Source organism: Myxocyprinus asiaticus, chromosome 7 (assembly GCF_019703515.2).
Source record: "Myxocyprinus asiaticus isolate MX2 ecotype Aquarium Trade chromosome 7, UBuf_Myxa_2, whole genome shotgun sequence".
Taxonomy (NCBI): domain Eukaryota; kingdom Metazoa; phylum Chordata; class Actinopteri; order Cypriniformes; family Catostomidae; genus Myxocyprinus; species Myxocyprinus asiaticus.
The window spans coordinates 14,277,890-14,301,263 of NC_059350.1; the positions used below are offsets into that span (position 1 = coordinate 14,277,890).

The 23,374-nt window shown below is 38.7% G+C and overlaps 1 protein-coding gene across 2 annotated transcripts in view; it reads left to right on the forward strand.

Annotated features, from left to right (window-relative positions):
- zdhhc5a (zinc finger DHHC-type palmitoyltransferase 5a) overlaps nucleotides 1–23,374 on the forward strand; it is a 42,669-nt gene that overhangs the window by 14,560 nt on the left and 4,735 nt on the right. The window contains exons 2-11 of one of the 2 annotated variants that reach the window (XR_007897703.1): nucleotides 285–2,197; nucleotides 5,399–5,520; nucleotides 5,848–6,005; nucleotides 6,386–6,558; nucleotides 6,919–7,021; nucleotides 9,106–9,197; nucleotides 12,573–12,699; nucleotides 17,833–17,950; nucleotides 18,165–18,277; nucleotides 20,360–21,371. Coding sequence is in view for 1 of the 2 variants with exons in the window: in XM_051702629.1 (XP_051558589.1) it covers nucleotides 2,043–2,197; nucleotides 5,399–5,520; nucleotides 5,848–6,005; nucleotides 6,386–6,558; nucleotides 6,919–7,021; nucleotides 9,106–9,197; nucleotides 12,573–12,699; nucleotides 17,833–17,950; nucleotides 18,165–18,277; nucleotides 20,360–21,288 (2,090 nt within the window). In the remaining variant the exon portion in view is untranslated. The remainder of the gene's footprint in view (nucleotides 1–284; nucleotides 2,198–5,398; nucleotides 5,521–5,847; nucleotides 6,006–6,385; nucleotides 6,559–6,918; nucleotides 7,022–9,105; nucleotides 9,198–12,572; nucleotides 12,700–17,832; nucleotides 17,951–18,164; nucleotides 18,278–20,359; nucleotides 21,372–23,374) is intronic. The other variant, XM_051702629.1, reaches the window with a different exon arrangement.

The window sequence follows — 23,374 nt, forward strand, 5'->3', positions numbered from 1 at the left end:
AATTGATTGGACAGCTTTTAAAAAAAATAAATAATAATAATTGTGACAGTGTTTCTGTCTTTGGCATATATCTAAATGCGCACGACTCATGCTTCACGAAGGTCTGCGATGTCACTACCTTGAATAATTGGACATTTGTTTGAGTAACTTAATGGCAGTATTTGAAGAATGTTGGATATAATGATATGCTATAGATAGTGGCATGTTTTGAATGTGTCTGAATACTTTGATACCATACCTTTTTGTTGACTCAGAAGCCTAATTTTCTCTTTTGTTCTTTTCAGAGTTTATTTACATTCATATGTACACTGTCCAGCACGCCCACTGAAAAGGCCCATCATTGGATCAGAGGACTAGTGCATTCTCACTCTGCGTGTGAGCGTGCATGTGATCCACTGATAATTCCACAGAGTCAGAGAAGAAAGTGAAGGCATGGCTCAAGGCACTCCCTTGAGACCACATCCTCCTGAGATCCTTATCTAATGCCGCCTCATCTGCTAATAGACATCAGCTGGGCCTGATACACTCACACATAAGAAGACACTAAAGTATAAGTTGAACTTCTGTTTTTTCATTGTCTCCTCTTTGCCTCCCTGCTCCCCCAAGCCCTCACCTGAGCATCCTGGGATTTTTTTATTTTGGAATCAGTCAGCCTACCTGGATCAATTACCAGGAGTATTGGGGTGTGTGTGTGTGTGTGTGTGTGAGCTAAGCGTTGCTCTTTTTACCTCCTCTTTTTTTTTTTTTTTGTCTCTGTGCAAGCTCCATCAAGAAAGAGTTGTTTTTGCTGGAGCATTCCTCTGACTTAAAGCCTCTTGTTGTTGAAAAGAGTGAGAATTTTGTCTAATCAGCCATGCAGGTGTAAGCTTGAAGTCTTACAAGATACTGGACTGTCTTTTATAGCCAACAATCACCTGTGCATCAGCAATGCTTCGAGTCAGGAGAGTGACATTTTTCATTCCCTTTTTTGAGGTGCAATGTAGCACATGTTGGTTGAAATGAAGGAAAGACATTTTTACATTTTCTGATAGTGTGGATGGTGGGGGGGGAAACGACTTCAACTGGTAACGGTTGTGACTGCCAACTAATTCCTTTGCTATCACTGCTACCTTCCAGACTGAACTACACCAAAAACTGACATCAAAATCTACTTCCTCTTGTTCTCACTCCGTCTCTAGCCAATGCATTGTCATTTTTACATCTTTGGTAGTTTATTTCTCAACTTTGGCCATTCACAGCAAAAGACAACTCCAGCAAGTTAATTAGCAGCTTTTGAAATGTTAAAACGGACTACATAACCATACTCCAAAACATAAAGCTCAAATAATAAATTGTTTTAATGTTCATCAACAGTTGCAAAATGATCAAACAAATTCATTAACATTGCTCTTTTCTACCTCTCACACTGCAACACCAAATCTTTGTCTTCAAGTCAAATTTTTCATCTGATTTCTTTTTTTTTTTTTACAGCACCACTTTTGATCAGTGTCATTTCCATTTATTAAGCAGCTGTAAAACTTTTTTTTTTTTTATGTCATTTTTTTTCTTTCAAAGCAATTGAGCCATAGTCATATACTTTTTTTTTTAAGCAATTATTTTACTTTTTCTAAGCCGTTTGAGATCAGGTAGTTCCTTTTTGCTTTCAGATTGTTTTTAAAGAACCGACCAAAAACATATGACGAACTCAAACGATTTGTATCTGATTTTTGCAATGCTTTATCATTTATATACATTTTAAAATCTTTTTAAGCCAGAACCTCCAAACCAATCTTTACATTTTAGATCAAGAATTTATGAAAACCCAAAGTTTTTTCAGTTTACTTAGTACATGTAAAAAATATTTTTATTTGTATTTCTACGTTTCCATATTTTGTGTCTAAGGAGGATCTTTTGACTGTATGAACTATGCTTATGTTGTGGCCTTTTTACATAATGCTGAAAGGGCGACGACTTCTCCCTTAGTTTATACGTTTGTGCTGCCTCAACACACATTCACAAACGGATCATTTTTCGGGGCGTGCTGCCATCCTGCTTCCTAGGTGATGCCAAGCGGCAGCATGAGTGGGGGTGTGTCTGGACCCACTTCCCCACCCCAACCCACTGTTCCATCCAGACCGCTCCGGCCTAGTCGCTACGTGCCGGTCTCTGCAGCAACAGCCTTCCTGGTTGGAGCAACCACACTCTTCTTCTGCTTCACGTGAGTACAAACATTTCATACAGAAACACATTTACATTTAGGAACACTGATTGCTGCTGTCTTGGCTAAAATCATTTTTGATGAATGTGTAAACACGCGTTGGTGAATAAAATGCATCAAAAGTCATGATGTTGCACAAAAGAGAACTCCCTTAGGTTTACCAAATTATTCTGCCTTGAACTGATACAGTATGCTCTGGCACCGTTAACTGCAAGATATGCTTTACAACACAGCAGTGTGTTCTCTTGCTGTTAGTATAAATACTGCCATGAAAATAACAATTATAACCTTTTTAACATCTGAGCGCTACCTTTATTGCATACCACTTACAGAGTGTAAACATCAAGGGGACCCTGCACATTATGTGCTGACTCGGTCCGTTTCACATAATAGGCAATAGTGCTGTTCCAGTCTTGACTTAAGTTTGATTTGATCTAAGGACAGTCTTGATGATTTTAGTTGATTTGTTTTCTGTGGGGATTATGAGAGATCCACCTCATGTACAAGACATAAACACAGCTCATCACTGCAAATAATATAAAACACACATGGTTTACAGAGTTGGAGATTTAGCCTAAATTCAGCTAGCCTATCACTCATTAGGGGCTGGCTAGTTTGTGACCACATGTTGGTTTGCATTTATTATTGATTCAACTTTCATTTTTATATTTTATATTGAAAAAGCTTTTCTCATAGCACTCATGATCGTGCAACGGACGTCAAGATTTTCACTGATAAATTACTTACAATTTGAGTTTCTTAAAAAAAAAAACTATTGTATGTATTCAGAAGACTTGGAATATGGTACACGAGTCACATGGACTACTTTTATGATACTTTAAAGTCATGGCACTATCTAGGGCTGTACGATTGTGACAAATCATAATTGGTAATTATTTCCTTGTATATTGAAAAAGATTAATTTAGATGAATACAATTTACATTAAAATACTTATTTTGGTGGATCAAAAGCTTGCTGTATTTTTTTATGTTGGCTGCACATCCAAAACATGTCGAGAACTGTTTCTGAATTACTTAAACTGTTTTAACAGTAAATTAAGAAAGTGCCTAAATGGTCAACCTCACATTGGCCCTCTTAGAGGCACTAAAAACAGTTGTTATGAAACGTTTTTATAAATTATACCTAGAAGCGAGCAACGGTGATGGCTGTAATCGGTTATAAGGCTCAACTGCTGCAATAAATGACTGCTAAAATTGACGTTTCGTGATTAGTTAATTGTGGCAGATGTAATTGTAATCTTGATTATTTTTTCAGTTAAATGTGCAGCCCTACTATCCACTGCCATTGTATTGAAAATATGGTCCGCAATATTAATTAAAACATCTTATTTTGTGTTCTGCATAAGAAAAAAGTAATACAGGTTTGGAACGACACAAAGGCACGAATTATGAAAGTATGACAGAATTTTAATTGTTCTGTGAATTTATTTCTTTAATAGTGCCAGTTTGTTCCCCGGATCATCATACTAAATATCTTATGTATGCACAAACTGGTAAGGTCAGTGTGTTTATGCAGAATCAGCATTAATAGTGCAGTCATTCCACTGAGATAAACATAATGCCATTCATCATGTTCTCTGTTGATGATATACTGATATTCTTTCAGCTTCTTGTCGACTTAATATGCCCTGGATTTTTTAGTTGTGACCTGTATATGGAGCAAGAACACACCACAATAATTTGAGTGTGTAAAATTCAAAAGCTGATCAAGTAGTTTAATGCTAAAATGAACAACAGCCTGAAAAGAATGCATGTCTTTAGAGAGCTAAAAAAGTTACAACAAAAAACAGCCCTTCCATTTGGCATATGAAGGAGAATGCGGTGGCCTGAGTCAGATAATGTGTCACGTCTCTTTATTCTTGTCATTTGCGCCCTTTGATCTCTTGCTTCTGACCAACCCCTCAGATTAAATGCTGAAAAACAATGAAAATTGGCCAACATTTGCCATGGAATGCCACCTTTCCCTCATTTTTTCTCTTAATTTCTCTGTTCCCCCTTTTTTGACTTCTCCCTTTATTTTAAACTGTGCCATTTATATATCATCTGGTCCTTTAAAACGTTTCTCTTGAACCAACACTATAGATGGAACACAACTCCGAGGCCAACTGCGGTCCCATTTAATGTGTATACAGTACATGCTGGATGAAGCTAAGCTAAAATTGCATTACACTCAGTGAGCACTTTATTAGGTACACCTGTACACCTACTTTTTCATGCGATTATCTAATCAGCCAATCATGTGGCAGCAGAGCAGTGCATAAAATCATGCAGATTCAGGTCAGGAGCTTCAGTTAATATTCACATCAACCATCAGATTGGGGAAAAAATGATCTCAGTGATTTCGACCTTGGTATGATTGGCGCCAGGTGGGCTGGTTTGAGTATTTCTGTAACTGCTGATCTCTTGGGATTTTCACACACAACAGTCTCTAGAGTTTACTCAGAATGGAGCCAAAAACAAAAAAACATCCAGTGAGTGGCAGTACTGCGGACAGAAACGCCTTGTTGATGAGAGAGGTCAACGGAGAATGGCCAGACTGGTTCGAGCTGACAAAGGCTACGGCAACTCAGATAAACACTCTGTATAAATGTGAGCAGAATAGCATCTCGGAATGCACAACACGTTGAACCTTGAAGCAGATGGGCTACAACAGCAAAGGACCACATTGGGAACTTGATTAGAAACATAGTGTTCCTAATAAAGTGCTCAGTGAGTGTAGGTTTGTTAGTCTGATTTTGCATACATCGGCTTTGTACGATTTCAGTCGGACTAAAGTGTTTACATGACATTTTAAAAAGACGATTTATTGTCTTAGTCCGACTGAAATCGAACTTTTAAAATTCATGTAAATGTACTGATTGACCTTTCTTGTTCAATAATCCCATTTTCATAGGGTCACAAACATATTTCTTAATATAAATATTGTGAAGTACAGTTTCATGGCCAATAAATGTTTATGGATGGTAATTCATTCAGGTGTGGCAAAAAGTTATCTAATGTAACTCAGACATAGTCCAAAATGTTGGGCAGTGTTCCCTTGACAAACAGCTTATTTTCCCTAAATTAGGACTCTTAAGACCATTAGCAGACTAAAAAAAAAAAAAAAAAAAAAAACATGGTGTGATTTCAATCCCGAGTATCTCACCCTGTGTCTTATTCACCTCTCTCTCTCTCTTTCAGGTGCCCTTGGCTTTCGGAGCAGTTTTCAGTTGCTGTGCCGATATACAATGGCATTATATTTCTGTTTGTGCTGGCCAACTTCTGTATGGCCACCTTTATGGATCCTGGCATCTTCCCTAGAGGTAGTAAAAAAAAAAATTTGTAGAATGTGTCTGTGTGCTTGAATATATGGCTGTAGCATCTGAAAGAATGTCTAGTACATACATGAAGGAAACAAACATTTTATATTCACCTATTTAGTTAGTACTCTCTGAGTGAGTTTTATATATTAACTTGGAATCTGTGTAGTTTTGGTCAGGAAATAGAATAGTTTTTCCCCTACTTAAACTGACCTTGTTGAACTGAACCTTAGCCTAATCAATCTTTAAAGGAAAGCAGGAAGTTCCATTTGGATTTTTTTTTAATCCACTCTAGATGCTGATATGTTAAACTGTGTGTGTGTGTTATAGCTGAGGAGGATGAGGATAAAGAGGATGATTTCCGGGCTCCTCTCTATAAGACGGTGGAGATTCGAGGCATTCAGGTGCGGATGAAGTGGTGCTCCACCTGCCGTTTCTACAGACCCCCACGCTGCTCACACTGTTCTGTGTGCGACAACTGTGTGGAGGTACAAATACATGCACACACATATCTTATTCATTTACAGTATTGTTTTCAGCTATAGCTTTAAAAATTTGAATGCAAGACATCTCCAATACTTGCATGAGCAAACGGTCGACAAAACGTCAAAACAGTCGACATGACAGTTCTTTCTTTTTGCCTTTCTTTTAACTGTATTTTTTTTTACCTTCTAAGGATAAATCTTTATTAATCAGTCTGTCCACTCATGCTCTGACTAAAGCTTTGCAGGCTCAATTGATCGATTCTTGTTAATTAAGTGGAGAAGTGTGCTTGCTTTGGACAGCCTTAAGTTTATGCACTCTCTCTCTCACCATCATGATTCACACCCACACAGTCTGCTTTGACGTGCCCTCTCTCTTCACACAGGATTTTGATCACCACTGTCCATGGGTTAATAACTGTATTGGCCGGAGAAACTACCGTTACTTCTTCCTGTTTCTGCTCTCTCTGACGGCTCACATCATGGGCGTGTTCGGCTTCGGCCTGCTCTTCATTCTCTACCACACCCAGCAACTGGACAGAGTGCATTCAGCTGTCACGTATCCTAACACAACCGTTTTATTTTTGTGCTTCCATATCAGATTAGTCAACATAAAATCAGTATGTCCCCTATTTACTTTCTTAAAGCTGAAGTGTGTAATTTCTGCTCCACTAGATCTTGCTCCAAGATCCAAACAAGTCAAATTTTTTCTCATTGAATTTTTTCTGTTTCATGCACAATTACATCACAATACTAAACAAAAAATGGATTGCTGTTTCATTTTCACTTTAATAGGTACAGTATATTCCCTTTTATTCATATGAGACAAAAATTATGTCTTTAGGTGAGAGCTTTAGTTGTTGAATAATGAGTGTTGTTGTGTTTAAACCTTGTCGTTGCCTTCTTGACTCTTAATCAGTATGGCTGTCATGTGTGTTGCTGGGCTTTTCTTCATCCCAGTAGCAGGCCTCACTGGTTTTCATGTTGTCCTGGTGGCAAGAGGCAGGACCACCAATGAGCAGGTTAGTCGCAAGTATTCTTGTACGTGTGTGTGTGTAGAGGGAAAAGATTGTGACATGCGCAATCATAATCTTCTGTGCCCGTGTTTGTTTTTGGTGTCCTGTCAGTAATCATGTTGGTGATGGAAACTAGGATTAAAATCCCTATTAAGCAGTTTTATAATCCTAATAAATATGACCTTCTCGCAGTCCTCCTAGATTATAATCTCATTTTAATCCTCTTCCCAAATCAGTCTCCTCCTTTCTATCTCTCCTCTTTAATTATTTTTTTTTTTTGTCTGGGCTGAATTTGCTGATCTTTTGGTATCCTCTTGGTATCCTGTCTTATTGTCTCACTCTCACTTTTTTTTTCTACTTTTTGCTTAGCTTTGTCTCTGCTCATTTAAAACAACTAAACAACTTTTTATCATGTCTGTACTCATGTCATGTTATTGTTAGAATGATAATGACTGCCAACACAAAGGTTTTAATTTCTGTTTCACTAAAGTGTTATTGCAATTGGAGTCTTGTGTAGTCACCATTAAGGAGTTGTTCACACTGACAGAAATGTGACGCAAACAGCGATTTGAGGCTGCTCGAGTGACCGCCAGTGGAAGTACAGATAGTGATGCTCATGTGACCCACTGCCTGATAGTTATACACCGATCAGCCACAACATTAAAACCACCTGCCTAATATCGTGTAGGTCCCCCTCGTGTCGCCAAAAAAGCTCTGACCCATTGAGGCATGGACTCCACAAGACCTCTGATTGTGTCCTGTGGTATGTCACCCAGACGTTAGCAGCAGATCCTTTTAAGTCCTTTAAGTTGCGAGGTGGGGCCTCCATGGATTAGACTTGTTGGTCCAGCACATCCTATAGGTGCTCAATCGGATTGAGATCTGGGGAATTTGGAGGCCTAGTCAACACCTTGATCTCTGTCATGTTCCTCAAACCATTCCCAAACAATTTTTGCAGTGTGGCAGGGCGCATTATCCTGCTGAAAGAGGCCACTACCATCAGGGAATACCATTGACATGAAGAGGTGAACATGGTCTGCAACAATCTTTAGGTAGGTGGTACGTGTTAAAGTAACATCCACATGAATGCAAGGACCCAAGGTTTCCCTGCAGAACATTGCCCAGAGCATCACACTGCCTCCGCCGTCCTGCCTTCTTCCCATGGTGCATCCTGCTGCCATCACTTCCCCAGGTAAACAATGCACATGCACCCGGCCGTCCACATGATTTAAAAGAAAATGTGATTCACCAGGCCACCTTCTTCCATTGCTCCATGGTCCAGTTCTGTGCCCATTGTAGGCGCTTTCTGTGGTGGACAGGGGTCAGCATGGGCACTCTGACTAGTCTGCGGCTACGCATCCCCATAGGCAGCATGCTGTGATGCACTATGTTCTGACACCTTTCTATCATGGCCATCATTAAGTTTTTCAGGAATTTGTGCTACAGTAGCTCTTCTGTGGGATTGGACCAGACGGGCTAGTCTTTGCTCCCCACGTGCATCAATGGGTGCCCTTGACCCTGTCGCCGATTCATCAGTTGTCCTTCCTTGGACCACTTTTGGTAGCTACTAACCACTGCATACCGGGAACATCCCACAAGACCTGCCATTTTGGAGATGCCCTGACCCAGTCGTCTAGCCATCACAATTTGGCCCTTGTCAAAGTCACTCAGATCCTTACGCTTGCCCAGTTTTCCTGCTTCCAACACATGAAATTCAAGATCTGGCTGTTCACTTGCTGCCTGATATATCCCACCCCTTGACAGGTACCATTGTAGTGAGATAATAAATGTTATGCACTTCACCTGTCAGTGGTTTTAATGTTGTGGCTGATCAGTGTATATACTTCAGTCGAATAGGAAAAATTACCAGGAAACAACACTACAACGACATGAAGACCTCCAGCAATTTAATCGCTGTCAGTGTGTGAACACCCCTTATACCCTTTACAAAACTTGGCCTGAAGGCAAGTCACTGTCATTACAATGAATGTACTGCAAGTCCCTTTGGTTGGAACAAATGTGATGAATGACAAATAGCTGATAAATTAATGGATGAGGTAATGGCTTGTTGGTCAACTCTCTCTTTGTAGGTGACAGGAAAGTTCAGGGGAGGCGTGAACCCCTTCACAAATGGCTGCTTGAGGAATGTCTCGCATGTTCTGTGCAGCTCACAGGCACCCAGGTATGCCTTCACCTCTCTGACTTAAATGTGCATATTGGTATTGTGCCTATTAAGTAAAATGTAAAACTGTTCAGCTACTAGTAGTGCTGTCAGTTACAATTTTTAATCGTGATTAATCACATAATTTTTCATAGTTAATCGTGATTAATCGCAGATTTTGAAAGTGCTGAAATTTGACTCTTACTCTAAATATATTTATTTTTCCTGTCAAAATTTATTTATTTCCTTCTTGGGAAAGAAAACAAAACAATATGTAACAATATAATGCTTTATTAACATTTTCCAAACAAAGCCTTCCACAGTGTAAAGATAGAAATGTACGTAAATAGCACCAATTCAAGTAACATTAAACATTTCCCAACATCTCTGTTGGAGTTTGAATAATTGAAAGAACTAGTTCCACATAGGTTGCTTATTCATTTCAATGGACATTAAATCTCTTAAACTCTCATCTCTCACTCTCAACCGTGTTTATGATTCGCATCAGGGCGTCAGCACCAGCATCAAGCATCACTTTGAACTACATATGAAAAGCACTTGCAGACATAAACGTCGTTCTTGCTGTGCTTCTGTGGTTATTAAAATGCGCCTTACTTAGGGGGGGCCTGGGTGGCTCAGCGAACATTGATGCTGACTACCACCCCTTGAGTCATGAGTTTGAATCCAGGATGTGCTGAGTGGCTCCAGCCAGGTCTCCTAATCAACCAAATTGGCCCGGTTGCTAGGGAGGGTAGAGTCACATGGGGTAACCTCCTCATGGTCACTATTAGTGGCTCTTGATTTCAATGGGGCACATGGTAAGTTGTGCGTGGACCGCGGAGGGTAGCATGAGCCTCCACGTGCGGAGTCAACGCAGTGTCATGCACAATGAGCCATGTGATAAAATGCACAGATTGACGTCTCAGAAAGATACTTGTCCTCCGCCACCCGGATTGAGGTGAATAACCGCGCCACCATGAGGGCCTACTAAATAGTGGGAATTGGGCATTCCAAATTGGGAGAAAAGAGGATAAAATTTGTTTTTAAAAATGCGCCTTATTTAAATAATTTGTCAAGTTCAGTCTAGGATTGTTTTGTACAACAAATAGCGTTAAGAGCTCATTTCCCCATCACTTTATCACTGACACTGAATCACTGCTGTGTGTTTGTGAAGTGTGTCAGTGTAATGATTCCAGGCTGACTCATCACAAAGTTTCCGCCCTTCCAACTAGAGCCTGACTGATATGGGATTTTTGAGACCGATACTGATTTTAGAGAGGGAAAATTCACAGATTACCGATATGGTGACCGATATAGCTAATTTTTGAGCTGGAATGAAAACAGACCTTTTCTATGTGGATTGTGCACAGATTTTGCACCGATATGACTATGCAAAGGTACTCAGAAGGCTGCTTTCTTAAACTAATATTTTTATCAAAGAACATTTGACATTATTACTATTATTATACATTGTCAACAAATTCTAGAAATGGAACACTGAGAAAATAAAGAATACATAAAAATACAATAAATAGCTTAATAAACATCAGTACTGTTAGTGTAAGTCAATTGCTGATCATTTAAATAAAGAATAAATACAAATACAATAAATAGCTAAATAAAAATCAGTATTGTATGTTTAGTATAAGTCAATTGCTGACCATTTAAATAAAGAATAAAAATACAATAAATGGCTAAATAAACATCAGTACTGTTTAGTATCAGTCAAATGCTGACCATTAAAATAATGAATAAAAAAATTTAAAATAAATAGCTAAATAAACATCAGTACTGTTTAGTATCTGTCAAATGCTGACCATTTAAATAAATAATAAATTAAAATAAAATAAATAGCTAAATAAACATCAGGGGCCGGTTGCACCTGCTTTACGTACGTTACAGCTTAGCCTAGTTGTGGCGAAAATGGGCATCAAGTCACAATTTACGCTCTACTAAATATTTGACCGTTGCACCATTAAATTGATGTAGGACGTAACCCTACGGGTAAACTAAATATATACGGCAGCCTCCGACCAGGAGTAACTGATGGAATGAAAAAGCAGACTCACTTAATGACATCAATGAGCTCATGTTTTGGTTGACAGGCATCAGTCCTTTCGACATATATGGTGTTGGCATTTACACTCATTTACATTTACGAGAGAGAGAAAAAAAAAAAGGTTTAAGCAGCTCTTCAGCATGAAACCGATGTAACGGTGCCGTTTTTAGGGTGCGTCGCCCGGTGTCAAGTTTCAACACATTCAAAATATATATATATATATATATATATATATATATATATGTTATAAAAATGAATAAATGTCTATTTTTCCAGCCTGTTGTATTAGTATGTATCACCCCTCATTTATTTTAGATACAGTTCCTATATATTATTATTTACACAGGGCAAATATACCATTTACAAAATCTACTTTTATAATGTATCCTATTTTAATGTCTGGAAAACCAGACTTGTAAATATTACATTTTGTAAATGCAACAACTGGAATTGTTCGGTTGAAGGGGGTACCAAACTGTGAATCCTGAACAAAACATTCTAGTGAATACATGTTTACTCATTAACTTCCACTCAGCTGACAACAATGAAAGTAGCTATGTGATTCGCTAGTTAGCTATAAACTTGTTGTCACGGAGAGTAAAAGATGGACTTTATTTACTTTCCAGCATTGTGTCTCACCAACTAGGCAACAGCAAAGCATGAAATCGACACTCGCCACACACAATCCACCACTGCACCGTTGTCTGCTGAGCTGCAAAAAGATGCTCTGATGTTTACATTTCAATCTGCTACATTACTGACTGCACTGACAAACTATAGCTGGCTAACAGCAAACAGATGTGATAAACATGAGTGACATGGTTGTCAGGGACAGGGTTAACATTATATTAGTTATATAAAATGATGGGGTAATTTTTTATTAACTTTCCAGTATGTATTTCACAAACTAGTTAGCAATTTAATGAGAAGAGATCGCTCAAATCCACACCGTTTAACTCCGCCCTGTCTGCAGAGGCACCATCAGCTCAGAGTCAGCTCTGTAACAATGGAGTCGGAGCACACTCTGTTGGACAAACTACGCTATGACACCAATTCTAAAGTATTGTTTTCTGCATTATATGTTCTGAAAAAAAGTTTTCATATCGGTAAAATATACGCCGGTACCGATATATCGGTGAAAGGCTAATATCGGCCGATAATATCGGTCGGGCACTACTTCCAACCAGTGTTTGCTGGTTTATGCTGTATTGACTATAAATGCGTTTATCGCGATTAAGAAAAATCAATGCGTTCAACTTTTTTAAATAATTGCATGCGTTAACATGTTAATTTTGACAGCTCTAGTTGTTAGACAATTTTGTATTCTGATCTTTCAGGTATCTGGGTAGAAAGAGGAAGGTTCAGACCGTGTCTGTTCAGCCTCCATTCCTCCGGCCACAGCTCACTGAGGCTCAGCTGGCCGCCAAAGTGCTTGATAATGGAATCCAAGGAGACCTACATCGGGTAAGAAATCCTCCTATTTTGCTCTCCAGCTGTCTGATATCAGAAGCACAGATTTCAAGGGTTTTCTTTGAATCAGCATTTTTTTTTTAAGGAATAGTTCATCCAAAAATAAAAATTCTGTCATTTACTCACCCTCATGTCATTCCAAACCTATATGACTTAATATTTTTAGTGGAACACTAAAGTAAAGTTTTTTGAAGAGTCTTAACACAGCTCTTTCCATGCGGTGATGGTTCATAGTGACCATGTTTGTCACGTTCCAAAAAGCCAGACAATTACTTGATAGGATTTACATTTTTGGGTGAATTATTACTTTAAACTGCCCAATAGCTACTTAAAATGGCGCATGCATCAAGAGTATGCATTAAATCGTTTTTTATTTATTTATTTTTTTTTATATGAAATACTCAGTGAGCAGTTAACACTAAGCTATGGCCATGAGCATTACCTCGGCCATTGAGGTGCAAATGCTGCTGTCTGAGCCAAAAAGGCCCATTTCAGAGAGTGCACTACTGTATTTTGCAAGCTACCATGTCCAAATCCACTCTCTGGCCACCACACTGGAAAGAGAGCAGCTTTTCAGCAGAGCTTACCATGTGATTGAGGATGAGAGAAGACTAGCGTTAATATTTCTGAAAAGTAGACCAGCTTTTAAACTATCAAAAATACTTCCTTGTTCTATAATGAAAGGTTGTGTTGTGAAACGTCATTTAATTTATGTTCTCGAAGAGCTGCGGAAACTACCTATTTGGAATGCTTGGTTAGATTTATTGACATTTTTACTGTGCTTGCAAGGCAACACTGTATTGATATTTCTCAAACATTTTGGCTAGGATTTGTTGTTAACCTTATGTATTAAACTTCTGTAATTAACTGCTTTACTTCATTTAAAACTGTTTTATAGATAGTGTTAGTCTTAAGCTGCGGTCACACTAGACATGGAACTTAGGACACCGCAACAAAGTATGATAGGAGAGGAGCTTACATCAAATGTAATTATTTTCCTACCTTGCAAGCAATGATATTTCCTTCTAAAATATCTGGATTTCTGCATTAATAGCTTCTAAATTTAAGGACTCAGCTTGTAGCATGCCAAGTTGTAAGGACTGATAGCAAAAGGAAGGAATGGAGCAACACTATGCTCCACTGTGCAGTAGCAAATGAAGCGGTTGATTAGTGATGTTCATGAGATTGCCCAGTATTCAACTCTGCAACATTACCTTCAGAGGTCCACTTTTGATTCCAGGACTTTAAGCATCTCTCTGATAAGATTGCTGAATCTTTTGGCATCCAATGTCTTGATAACATTGCCCTAGCACACTATAGTGCAGAGGATGCTGCGGCCAATTACTCACTGAAAGTCTGTGTGCCAAAAGGACTTGAAGGGTGAAGGAAGCCTCAAGGGTGTTCATGTTGCAACACCCAGCAACACATTTAGAGGTCTGTGCTAAATCAGTGACTTCAACCTTAAAATGACAGGGGTCAGAGAAGACTTTGTCCTCTGAAAGTCCACCTCCATTTCACTGCTCTCACCATTGTCTTGGAGACATCAAACGTGAGATGTGTGACATTGCAGACTACATTGGTTCTGCTTCACATTTCCGTTTTTTAAATTTATTTATATATTTTTAGATTAGGTAACCTTAAATGACTATTTCACCCAGAAATGAACATGTTTTTTTCAAAAATATAAGACTGACTTTCCTCCTTGGAAACCAAATGGAGATATTAGGCAGAATGTTAGCCTCAGTCACTTATTTCATGACTTACTACATATCCACTAAAGGGCCATTAAAATAGCAATCATCTCTGTGGTAAAAATGTAAAAAAAATTTATCTGATGTCCTCTTTGCTATTCTGTCTTTAAATTGAGGTATAAATACAACTGCAGCTGTATGACCGGATTCAGGTTATTTTGATCCATCAGTATATATTTGGATGTAGTCTATGTATTTCTGGGCCAGATATTGTTGAACCTTTACACAGGGTTGGGAGAGTTACTTTTAAAGTGTAATCAGTTACAAATATTGATTAATTAGTAAAAAAATGTAATCAGTAATATAATCCAGTTACATTGATAAAAAAGGCATTGTAATCAGATTACCTTTTTGATTACCTCAAGATCGCATTTGTGAATAAAGTCAAGAGAAAAGCAGTATGTTCTCGATGACGTTTAATCATTCCTTCTGAATGCAAACGAACTGTGTTTGAATCATGTTATGAGTGATGTAGCTGTTACTATAAATAAGAAAAAACATGAAAATCATCATCATTATTATTATAATGCCTCCAGTGCCTGTCATCTTGTTTTAAAGAATAGATCAAAATAGTTTAAACCTTTTTAGTGTGTCTTGATTTTCTTATTCCTACTTTCTATGAATTTTAAAATGTTACATTTGGCAGTATTTCTCCTTCACCCATACTTTTGAACTTTTCTTAACAATACATTTATAATAAGTATTGAAATCAGATAAATTATCCATTGCACTTTTCCCCTAAGAACGTAATATGTTCAATTAATTTGTTATTCATGTGTACAATCTGGATTTTTTTTAACAAAGATAAAATAAATGCTGTCCCAATTACTGTTGTCATTACATGAAAGCATTTCAGAGAACAGTTTTAGAGATTCAACTGAAGATGAGATGGAAATGAGACGTCACACTAAAGTTTCAACAGTAGGCGTTCCGTGTACTGGAATACTGGCCGTTCGCCGGGGGAGTGGTCGTTTCTTGCTTCTATTCCTGTTCCCGCGAAAACAATCTACGGTTGGTCGGCGAAATTAGGGAACACTTATGACTAATTTTAGCTATCCTTGCTAACGTGATTTTCATGTGGGTCTTACTTTTAAATGTTTCTTTATATGTCGGGTCCTTGGAAAGTCACTGCATCTTCACAGCTGGAAGGTAAATTGCACTGAACGGTAATATTGTTTCCCTTTTCTCCACTGAGGAGACAAGAATGTTGTAATTTCCACAAAAATTATAATAGTCCTCCAGTGGCCATTGCAATGAAAAAGCACTTTTAATTTACACACATGACAGTAAGTGGCGAGAAAAGCTCAGAATCGAATGACGTTTAGTGTACTCCACTACCAATAGCAACTCAAAGTTCATGCATATACCACATATTTTATAACGTTGCTTTAAGTTTAGTTTTTAATCCGGAAGTTTAAACCGGAATAAAAGGTTTTAAAAAATTACCAATTAACAATACACATATGAGTGCTAACTTATCTGTTAACATCTCAAAAAATGTGTTTTGGGGTTTCATGGCCCTTTAAAACTGCATATAACTGTCAATGTTTAAAGCACTTGCTTTAGTGCAGTGGTTAATTGGCTGGTGATTGGGTGGTCCTTCGCAGCTGTTTGAACGCATTCTTACAAATGAGCATGCACACTACGAGCCTAATGTGGTCACGTGATTTTGACAAATCTAAATATTTTGGATCCCGTTTACACTTGTCTTTTAGTATCTTTAGTATTTTGTTTCAAACAGATTGCCTAAAACGCATCTTAATACCAGGTATAAATGAGGTCATGCGCAAGGCAACGTGAGGGTGAGTAAAAGATGACAGTTTTCATTTTTAGACAATTTATTCCTTTAAAGTCTGCATGAAATCAAAATTGACCGAATGTATTTTATTAATGCATTTTACTGGTCTTATTGTGAACGAGTCATACATGCATATTTGCTATTTTATTTTTTTAAATTACAAAATGTCAACTTGCTTTTCTGGTGAAATGACTGACTCTGCTGATTTATGCAAGGCTGCAGTTGAGCCAGTTTTTAGTCAGTTTTGACCCCACCTCTTCAAGAGTCATTTAAACAAACCTGGCGTCAAAGCAGCTAATACAGAGATGAAGACCTTTTTTTTGCTGTATCCCTCCCAAGCCCTGTTGTCTACCCCAAACTACCTTGGTTACGGGCCTGCTTGCTTGAATTATATTTTGAAAGATGAATAATGGCAAATTTGCAGTCATTTTCAAGATATTTCACGCCTGAATGCTTCCAGAGTTGATCACTACTTAATACAATGCGAATCGGATGCATTTGGAGTTTATTCATGTTTTTAATGCAGTTATCTTGGAATGTACAGCACGAATAAGTGTTCTTTTTCCCTTTATATTTAGTGTATTGTGATTCAAAACGTTGAAATATTATAATCTTTTACTCGCTTGTTTCTCATTCATCTGCATTGGGCTCCAGCCTCTTCGTAAGCAAACACCACAATATGCGTTTGTGGGCTGGTTATGAATTAATGTTAGTTAGATCATTGATCGGTTCTGAAGTCAGTGGCAAAACAGATCGGTAATGAGATTGCTTCTTAGTTTCCCTGGCTCTGGCATGAGCAGCATGGTGGCAGGGGTGTTTGTGTGTCTGTGTGTCATCTGCAGACTCGCATTGAGGTCTGCCTCTATTCCAGTATGCAACACCCATTTTTCACAACCCAATTAACAACCGATGGATATAATCAAGTCCCCGCCCTACATTTTTTTCTTGTTCAATAAGCCGTTTCCCTCAGAAATATGTCACAATACGGAACAAAAGTAGGTCGCAACTTCAGTTTTATGCTGACTGCATTTGCAACCCATTTTACCTTTTTAATGTGACACATTTCCAGGTAAAATAGGATATTAAAAATTGTGGAGCGGGACTTGATTTGATCCAAATTGAGAAAAAAGTGGTCTCTATATGACAAGTTGGAGGCGAGGGGTTGAAATGAGGGCTTGATGATGTCATCTGAAATGGAAAGTAATTTCAAAGGCGGCGCAAGTTATTACATTTGGATAAAGGATTAGAAAAGACATGTTTTTCTTTGAAATAACATGCACAATGAATTGTGTATTAAGAAAGTAAATGGAGTCAATTTTGATTTCATGTTGTCCTTTTTTGAATCATTTAGAAGGAAAGTACTGGTGAGGAAGCTCTGAATGCACATGCAGTGTGGCACATTTTCCTATCGGACACTGTGGTCTCTCTGAACTTTGATGCTTTGCATCTTCTGAGCTCTCATAAATTGCTCTGGCCATTCCGCTGTCAGAGCTCCACATTTAGTGTCGTCAGCTGTTTTGTCTGCTTCCGTACTTAATTAACCATCCATGTTTTGTCTTCTATCTCGCGATCTTTCAGTCTAAAAGCAGTTTGGAGATGATGGAGAGCCAGTCTACTGATGCAGAGCCTCCGCCTCCCCCTAAACCAGAGCTCAGATACCCTGGACTGTCACGAGGACCTTCTGGACACTCTGAGGGTATGAGCAAATCACAATGACAAACTTTAATAGCTTTGATTGTAGGAATATTAATTAAGCATTTGGGATGGAGCACAAGATGAAGTTTAATTAACTTGTTGGAATACTCTTATGGCAACTTATTTCACTTAATACATTCCCAACATGCTCTTAAAGCTCAGAAGTCATTTAGAATCCAATTCAAATCTAATCTTTCATTTGTCTTTGTTTGCAGAGAGTAGTCTGTTAAATAAAGCTCCACCCACCCCCACCATGTTCAAGTACAGGCCTACCTACAGCAGCCCGGGCAAGAACCATACTGCTCTTACACACGCCTATGCCAACCAGGTAACTTTCGTGTGTGTACGTGTACAGAATATTACCACAGTGAAAACCACTCAAAAAGGGTGTGTTTGTTTGGTCAGCATCTATGGTGGTGGTCTCCTTTACATTTGATATGCAACATCATTTGCATTCTTTTGCATGTCTGTAATTGATTTCTTTTGTACCTCATATTTTTAACCCTTTCTTTTTTCTCTAATTTTTTTACTCAATCCATTAAATTGTTTTTCCCCTCCAATTTGGTTGACTCAGTGGCTTTCAGTTGAACAGTATCAGTAAGTTGACATTGTACACCTCTTTTTTTGTTCATTTTTTTGTGTGTTTTATTATGTCAGTAACCCTTTCCTTGCTTTAATATCTGTGGTTTAATGTTTTTTTCAGTAAATGCATTATACATTTATGTTGTAAATGCAACAGAAGAGTTTCCATTTGTTATTGCATTATGTAGTACAGTAGCAGGATTTCATACCCTTTAGGATTTTAAAGGTTTGTAAGACGTTTTCTTTGACTTCTCAAAACAAGTGAAAACATTTGGCATTGGCAAATGCAGTTAATTATTAAACAAAAGAATAAAGATAATCTATTCCATGTGTTTCATTAAACCCCAGTTTTGTTAATTAAGCCCATGTGTGTCGGTACAAACAACCCATCTGTCCTCACAGAGTTGCCATGCGAAACATTTTGCCGGTTTCAGCCGTGAACAAAGCTAAAGGGGTGTGTCAGTGTTGGCCCTACAGTTCTGGATTAAGATTAGATGAGAAACACGCCACATGATTTCATTGACTCTGAGTTTCCATTCTCAAAATTTGCACAAATTTTTTTTTAACAACACGTACACTGCTCTATGCAGGCTTCAATTTAACTCTGCTTAAAAGCCGCACATGGACAAACTCCCTAAAGTAAACATTTTATGCATGATCTTTTATGACCATGTTTCTCAATGAATTTGTGGACAAATTTGATCAAAAAGAACAGTACAGCACAGACTAGGAAGTCAGTGTTCTTTTTGCTTCTGTAGTAGTTTTTGCTTAAATGTTAAAGAAGATGTAGGAGTGTCTGCAAATTACCACAGCTGTCAACACGGCTATGTCAAAACACTTGACAGTTATTGAGTTGACCTGAAATGGATCTTAAAGTTGTTGACTGGCAATACAAACACTAAATGGAATCCAAAATATACTGGCTTAACTTGTTTAAAGAAATTAAAAATTAGCAACATGTGTGGTCTTACTATTTTTACATTCAGCTTATTGCAAATGTTGATTTGTTGTTGTATTGACCACTTTGTTGAGATGGGCACAGGTCAGGGTCATTGCCACCTGACCTCCACTTAGATGGCATCAAATTCAGTTCTGCACAGCACAAGTTAGCACAATGTGGCAAACCTTTTTGGTACAGTACGACTACTAGTACTGCTGACAAGTCCAACTACTAAGCTTTCAGCATCCAGACCATGTATGTGCAGCAATATTTGTTTTTATTTGTCCTATTTGGTACCAGCTGTTACTAAAGTGTTGAATAAATAAAATATATACAGGGTCCCTCAAGTAGGCAGTTACTAGGACTAGTTATAATCTAACATAATTGCAAACATTCTCTCCAAGAAGCCAACTATCATTCAAACATGTACGTCGAACATGGCGTACACACTTTTTGTAGCTTTTTTGTTTTACTTGTATTTATATTGTTCCCATACCAGCATTTTTTTATGCTTTGTTCTTTTAGTTTTAAACTTTCTTACTGTATTTTGTTGAAACACAAGGCAAAATTGACTCGCATTCAAATTTCTGTGAGAAATGACAGTGCTCTGCCCTCTATTGCCAATACTTGTGTTGTGTCCGTGCCTTTCCAAGCTTATCCTCTCTGTCTGTCTTATCCTTTATTGCTGGCTCTTTATAATAGCTCTAGAAAACACTTCCTCAAACAACCTGTCCCCTCGGCACTTACCCAGTGGTAGTGCCCACGTTATCTTACCATGGGGTTTATACTCAATGTCCTTTTAATTCAGCTTTAAATTGCCCTTATAACTTGGTAAACTCTTCTGCTTGGTCTCTCTCCCTCCCTCTCTCTTTCTCGCTCTCCCTGTAGATGAGTCGTGGGGACAGTCTTAAAGAATCCTCTTCCTCTCTCCTCCAGTCCAGTCAGCAGCCGGGTTATCGCTCTGAGCCCAGTCTGGATGGGCATGAGGGGGGAGGAGTAGAGCGAAGTGGGGCAGATCGAATAGGTGGGGGCCCTGGAGGACCTCCAGGCTCAGGGATGCCTGGTTATGCCCTTGGAGGGCACTCGTATCCCTCCTTCTCTGATCATACGGTGATTGCCGTAGGCGCCTCACGGTCCTCCAGTGTTCGCTCTTCCCACAATGCCCCACCATCTGAGGCCACCACCTCCACCAGCTACAAGAGCTTAGCCAATCAGACGCCACCACCGGCTCCTCGTAACGGCAGCCTGTCATACGACAGTCTGCTTACGCCCTCTGAAAGCCCAGATTTCGAATCGGCAGCACCAGAGCTGTCGCCAGGGCATCCACGCACAGCAGTACTTGGATACAGTTCGCCCTTCCTATCGGCACAGATCGCCCAACAACGGGAAGCAGAGCTTCACCAGCCCTCTGCCTCCAGCACCGCCCTCCTCACCTCCCCGCAACACGCCGCCTATCTTCGTGGTTCCACCATCTCCCCGCCCCCTCCAGCTGAGCGAGAGCGGGAGCGTCTGCTACACGACTTGCAACCCCACCATCATCACCACCAACGCCACCATCATCACCATCAAACTCGGCCGCCCCGCTTCTCTCGGCCACCTTTGCTCTCTGACTCGGGCCACTCTCAGCCCTCCTATCCATACCGCACCCGCTCTACTGACACGCCCCTGCCGAACACCACCCACCCCCCTCGTTCGCCACACCCCCCACCGCTGGGGAAGTCTCTATCTTATTCTAGTGCTGCAGCTGCAGAGATGCAGTACCGCCTGGTCCGCAAAGCCTCGGCCTCAGTCGGGGGAGGTGGCATACAGGCACCAAAGTGAGTAACTCCCCCTCAACCTTTCGACGCTCTGCGCAGCCTGCTGCCTCCTTCCTACTCTTGCTCCTCCTCCTCTGAGTCCTGTGAGTGTATCTCTTTCACTTCTTTCTTCCTTCTCAGTTTTTACCTTTGAAGTTGCGTTGGGTAACACTTTACAGTAAGGTTATATATGTTAACATTTATAAAAGCAATAGTTTACATGAACTAACAATGAAAAATACAGCATTTATTAATCTTGTTCTATGTTAATTTCTATATACACTATATACACTGAGCAATTTATTGGGAATACCTGTACACCTACTTATTCATGAGATTATCTAATTAGCCAATCTTGTGGCAGCAGTGCATAAAATCATTCAGATATGGGTCAGGAGCTTCAGTTAATGTTCACATCAACCATCAGATTGGGGGAAAAAAAAAAGTGATCTGTGATTTTGACCGTGGCATGATTATTGGTGCCAGACGGGCTGGTTTGAGTATTTCTGTAACTGCTGATCTCCTGGGATTTTCAAGCACAACAGTCTCTAGAGTTTACTCTATGGTGCCATGACTGAATGGTGCCAAAAACAAAAAACATCCAGTGAGCTTCAGATCTGCGAACGGAAACAACTTGTTGATTAGAGAGGTCAACGGAGAATGGCCAGACTGGTATGAGCTGACAAAGGCTACGGTAACTCAGATAACCACTCTGTACAATTGTAGTGAGCAGAATAGCATCTCAGAATGCACAACACATCGAACCTTGAGGCAGATTTGCTACAGCAGAAGATCACATCGTGCACTTTATTAGGACCTTAGTGTTCCTAATTAAGTGCTCGGTGAGTGCATATATTACTTGTGTAATATTAAAATGTATTAGTTAATATTAAAATATTAATGCAATTAACATTAACCAAGAGTAATAAATGCTGTAAAATGTTCAGTGTTATATCATGATTCTGTACATAATGCATTAACTAATGTTAACAAATAGAACTTATTGTAAAGTGGGACTGTTGGATTGTTGCATGTTTGATCTGTCTAGGCAGCTTTCCAGTAATTCACTCATTAGTGATCATCTGTTGCTTTCTGCTATTTGAGTTCATTGTGTTGTTTGTGTCATAACTGTTATTTGTTTTCTTATTTGTATTGTTTTGATGCCTTGAAAATGTGGTAAAGACACATTTTATATAATGTGTCCCCAGGTAATAATTTTACTATTAACAGATATGTTGCTAGCTCCATAGTCAATACTGACAATATCCATTGTATAAACTGTCTGTTTATACAATGGATATTGTATAAACAGACAAACAGACATTTTTCTGTTTTCAAAAATTTGAATGAATTTTGACTGAATATTGTGTTAAATGTCCAATTTACAATTTAATTTACAAAGTAATTTAGTCTCATTTGTTATAATAATTTGGATTTATATCGGCCATCAGCCACCCTGCTTTCTAGATTACATTATTGACATTGATCATTGAAAAACATCTATCAATCAAATACTAATTAGAGTTGCAGAAAACTTAATTACTGTACTCCTATTATGGGTGTCTGGAAACCCTGCTTTGCTCTGAGAGATCAATCAGTATTCCAAAGCCAACAAAATTTACCTGATCTCCACTCAAGCAGTGAAAAAAATCTTATTTATAGGAAACATTGTTGCTCAGATTGAAGGAGAGAACAACATTAACCATACAGTTGCAATTGAACTTATTCAACCCCCCCCCCCAAGACAGTAAGGATTTACAAAGCTTTTCTGATGACCCAGAATTTTTAAACTTTACATCTATATCAGTTGAGTGACGCATTCAAAGTCATAGTGTGAATATATAACCTAATATTTCTAAATAGCGGGATTTTTTTTAAAATACAGCCATGTCATAATTATTCAACCCCTGTTGTAGGGGTATGTGCATGTAGCTGTTCCTTAAATATGTAAGGCAAGTATTTGTTTTAAAACAAAATTAAGTCATCAATCTGCAATGGCACTCATTTAAGTTTTAAAGCAAAAATGTATTTCTATGCAAAAAATGCAATTAAATATATGCTGTCTCAAAACTAATAGAGGAGATTATTTCATTACACAAGAAAGGTC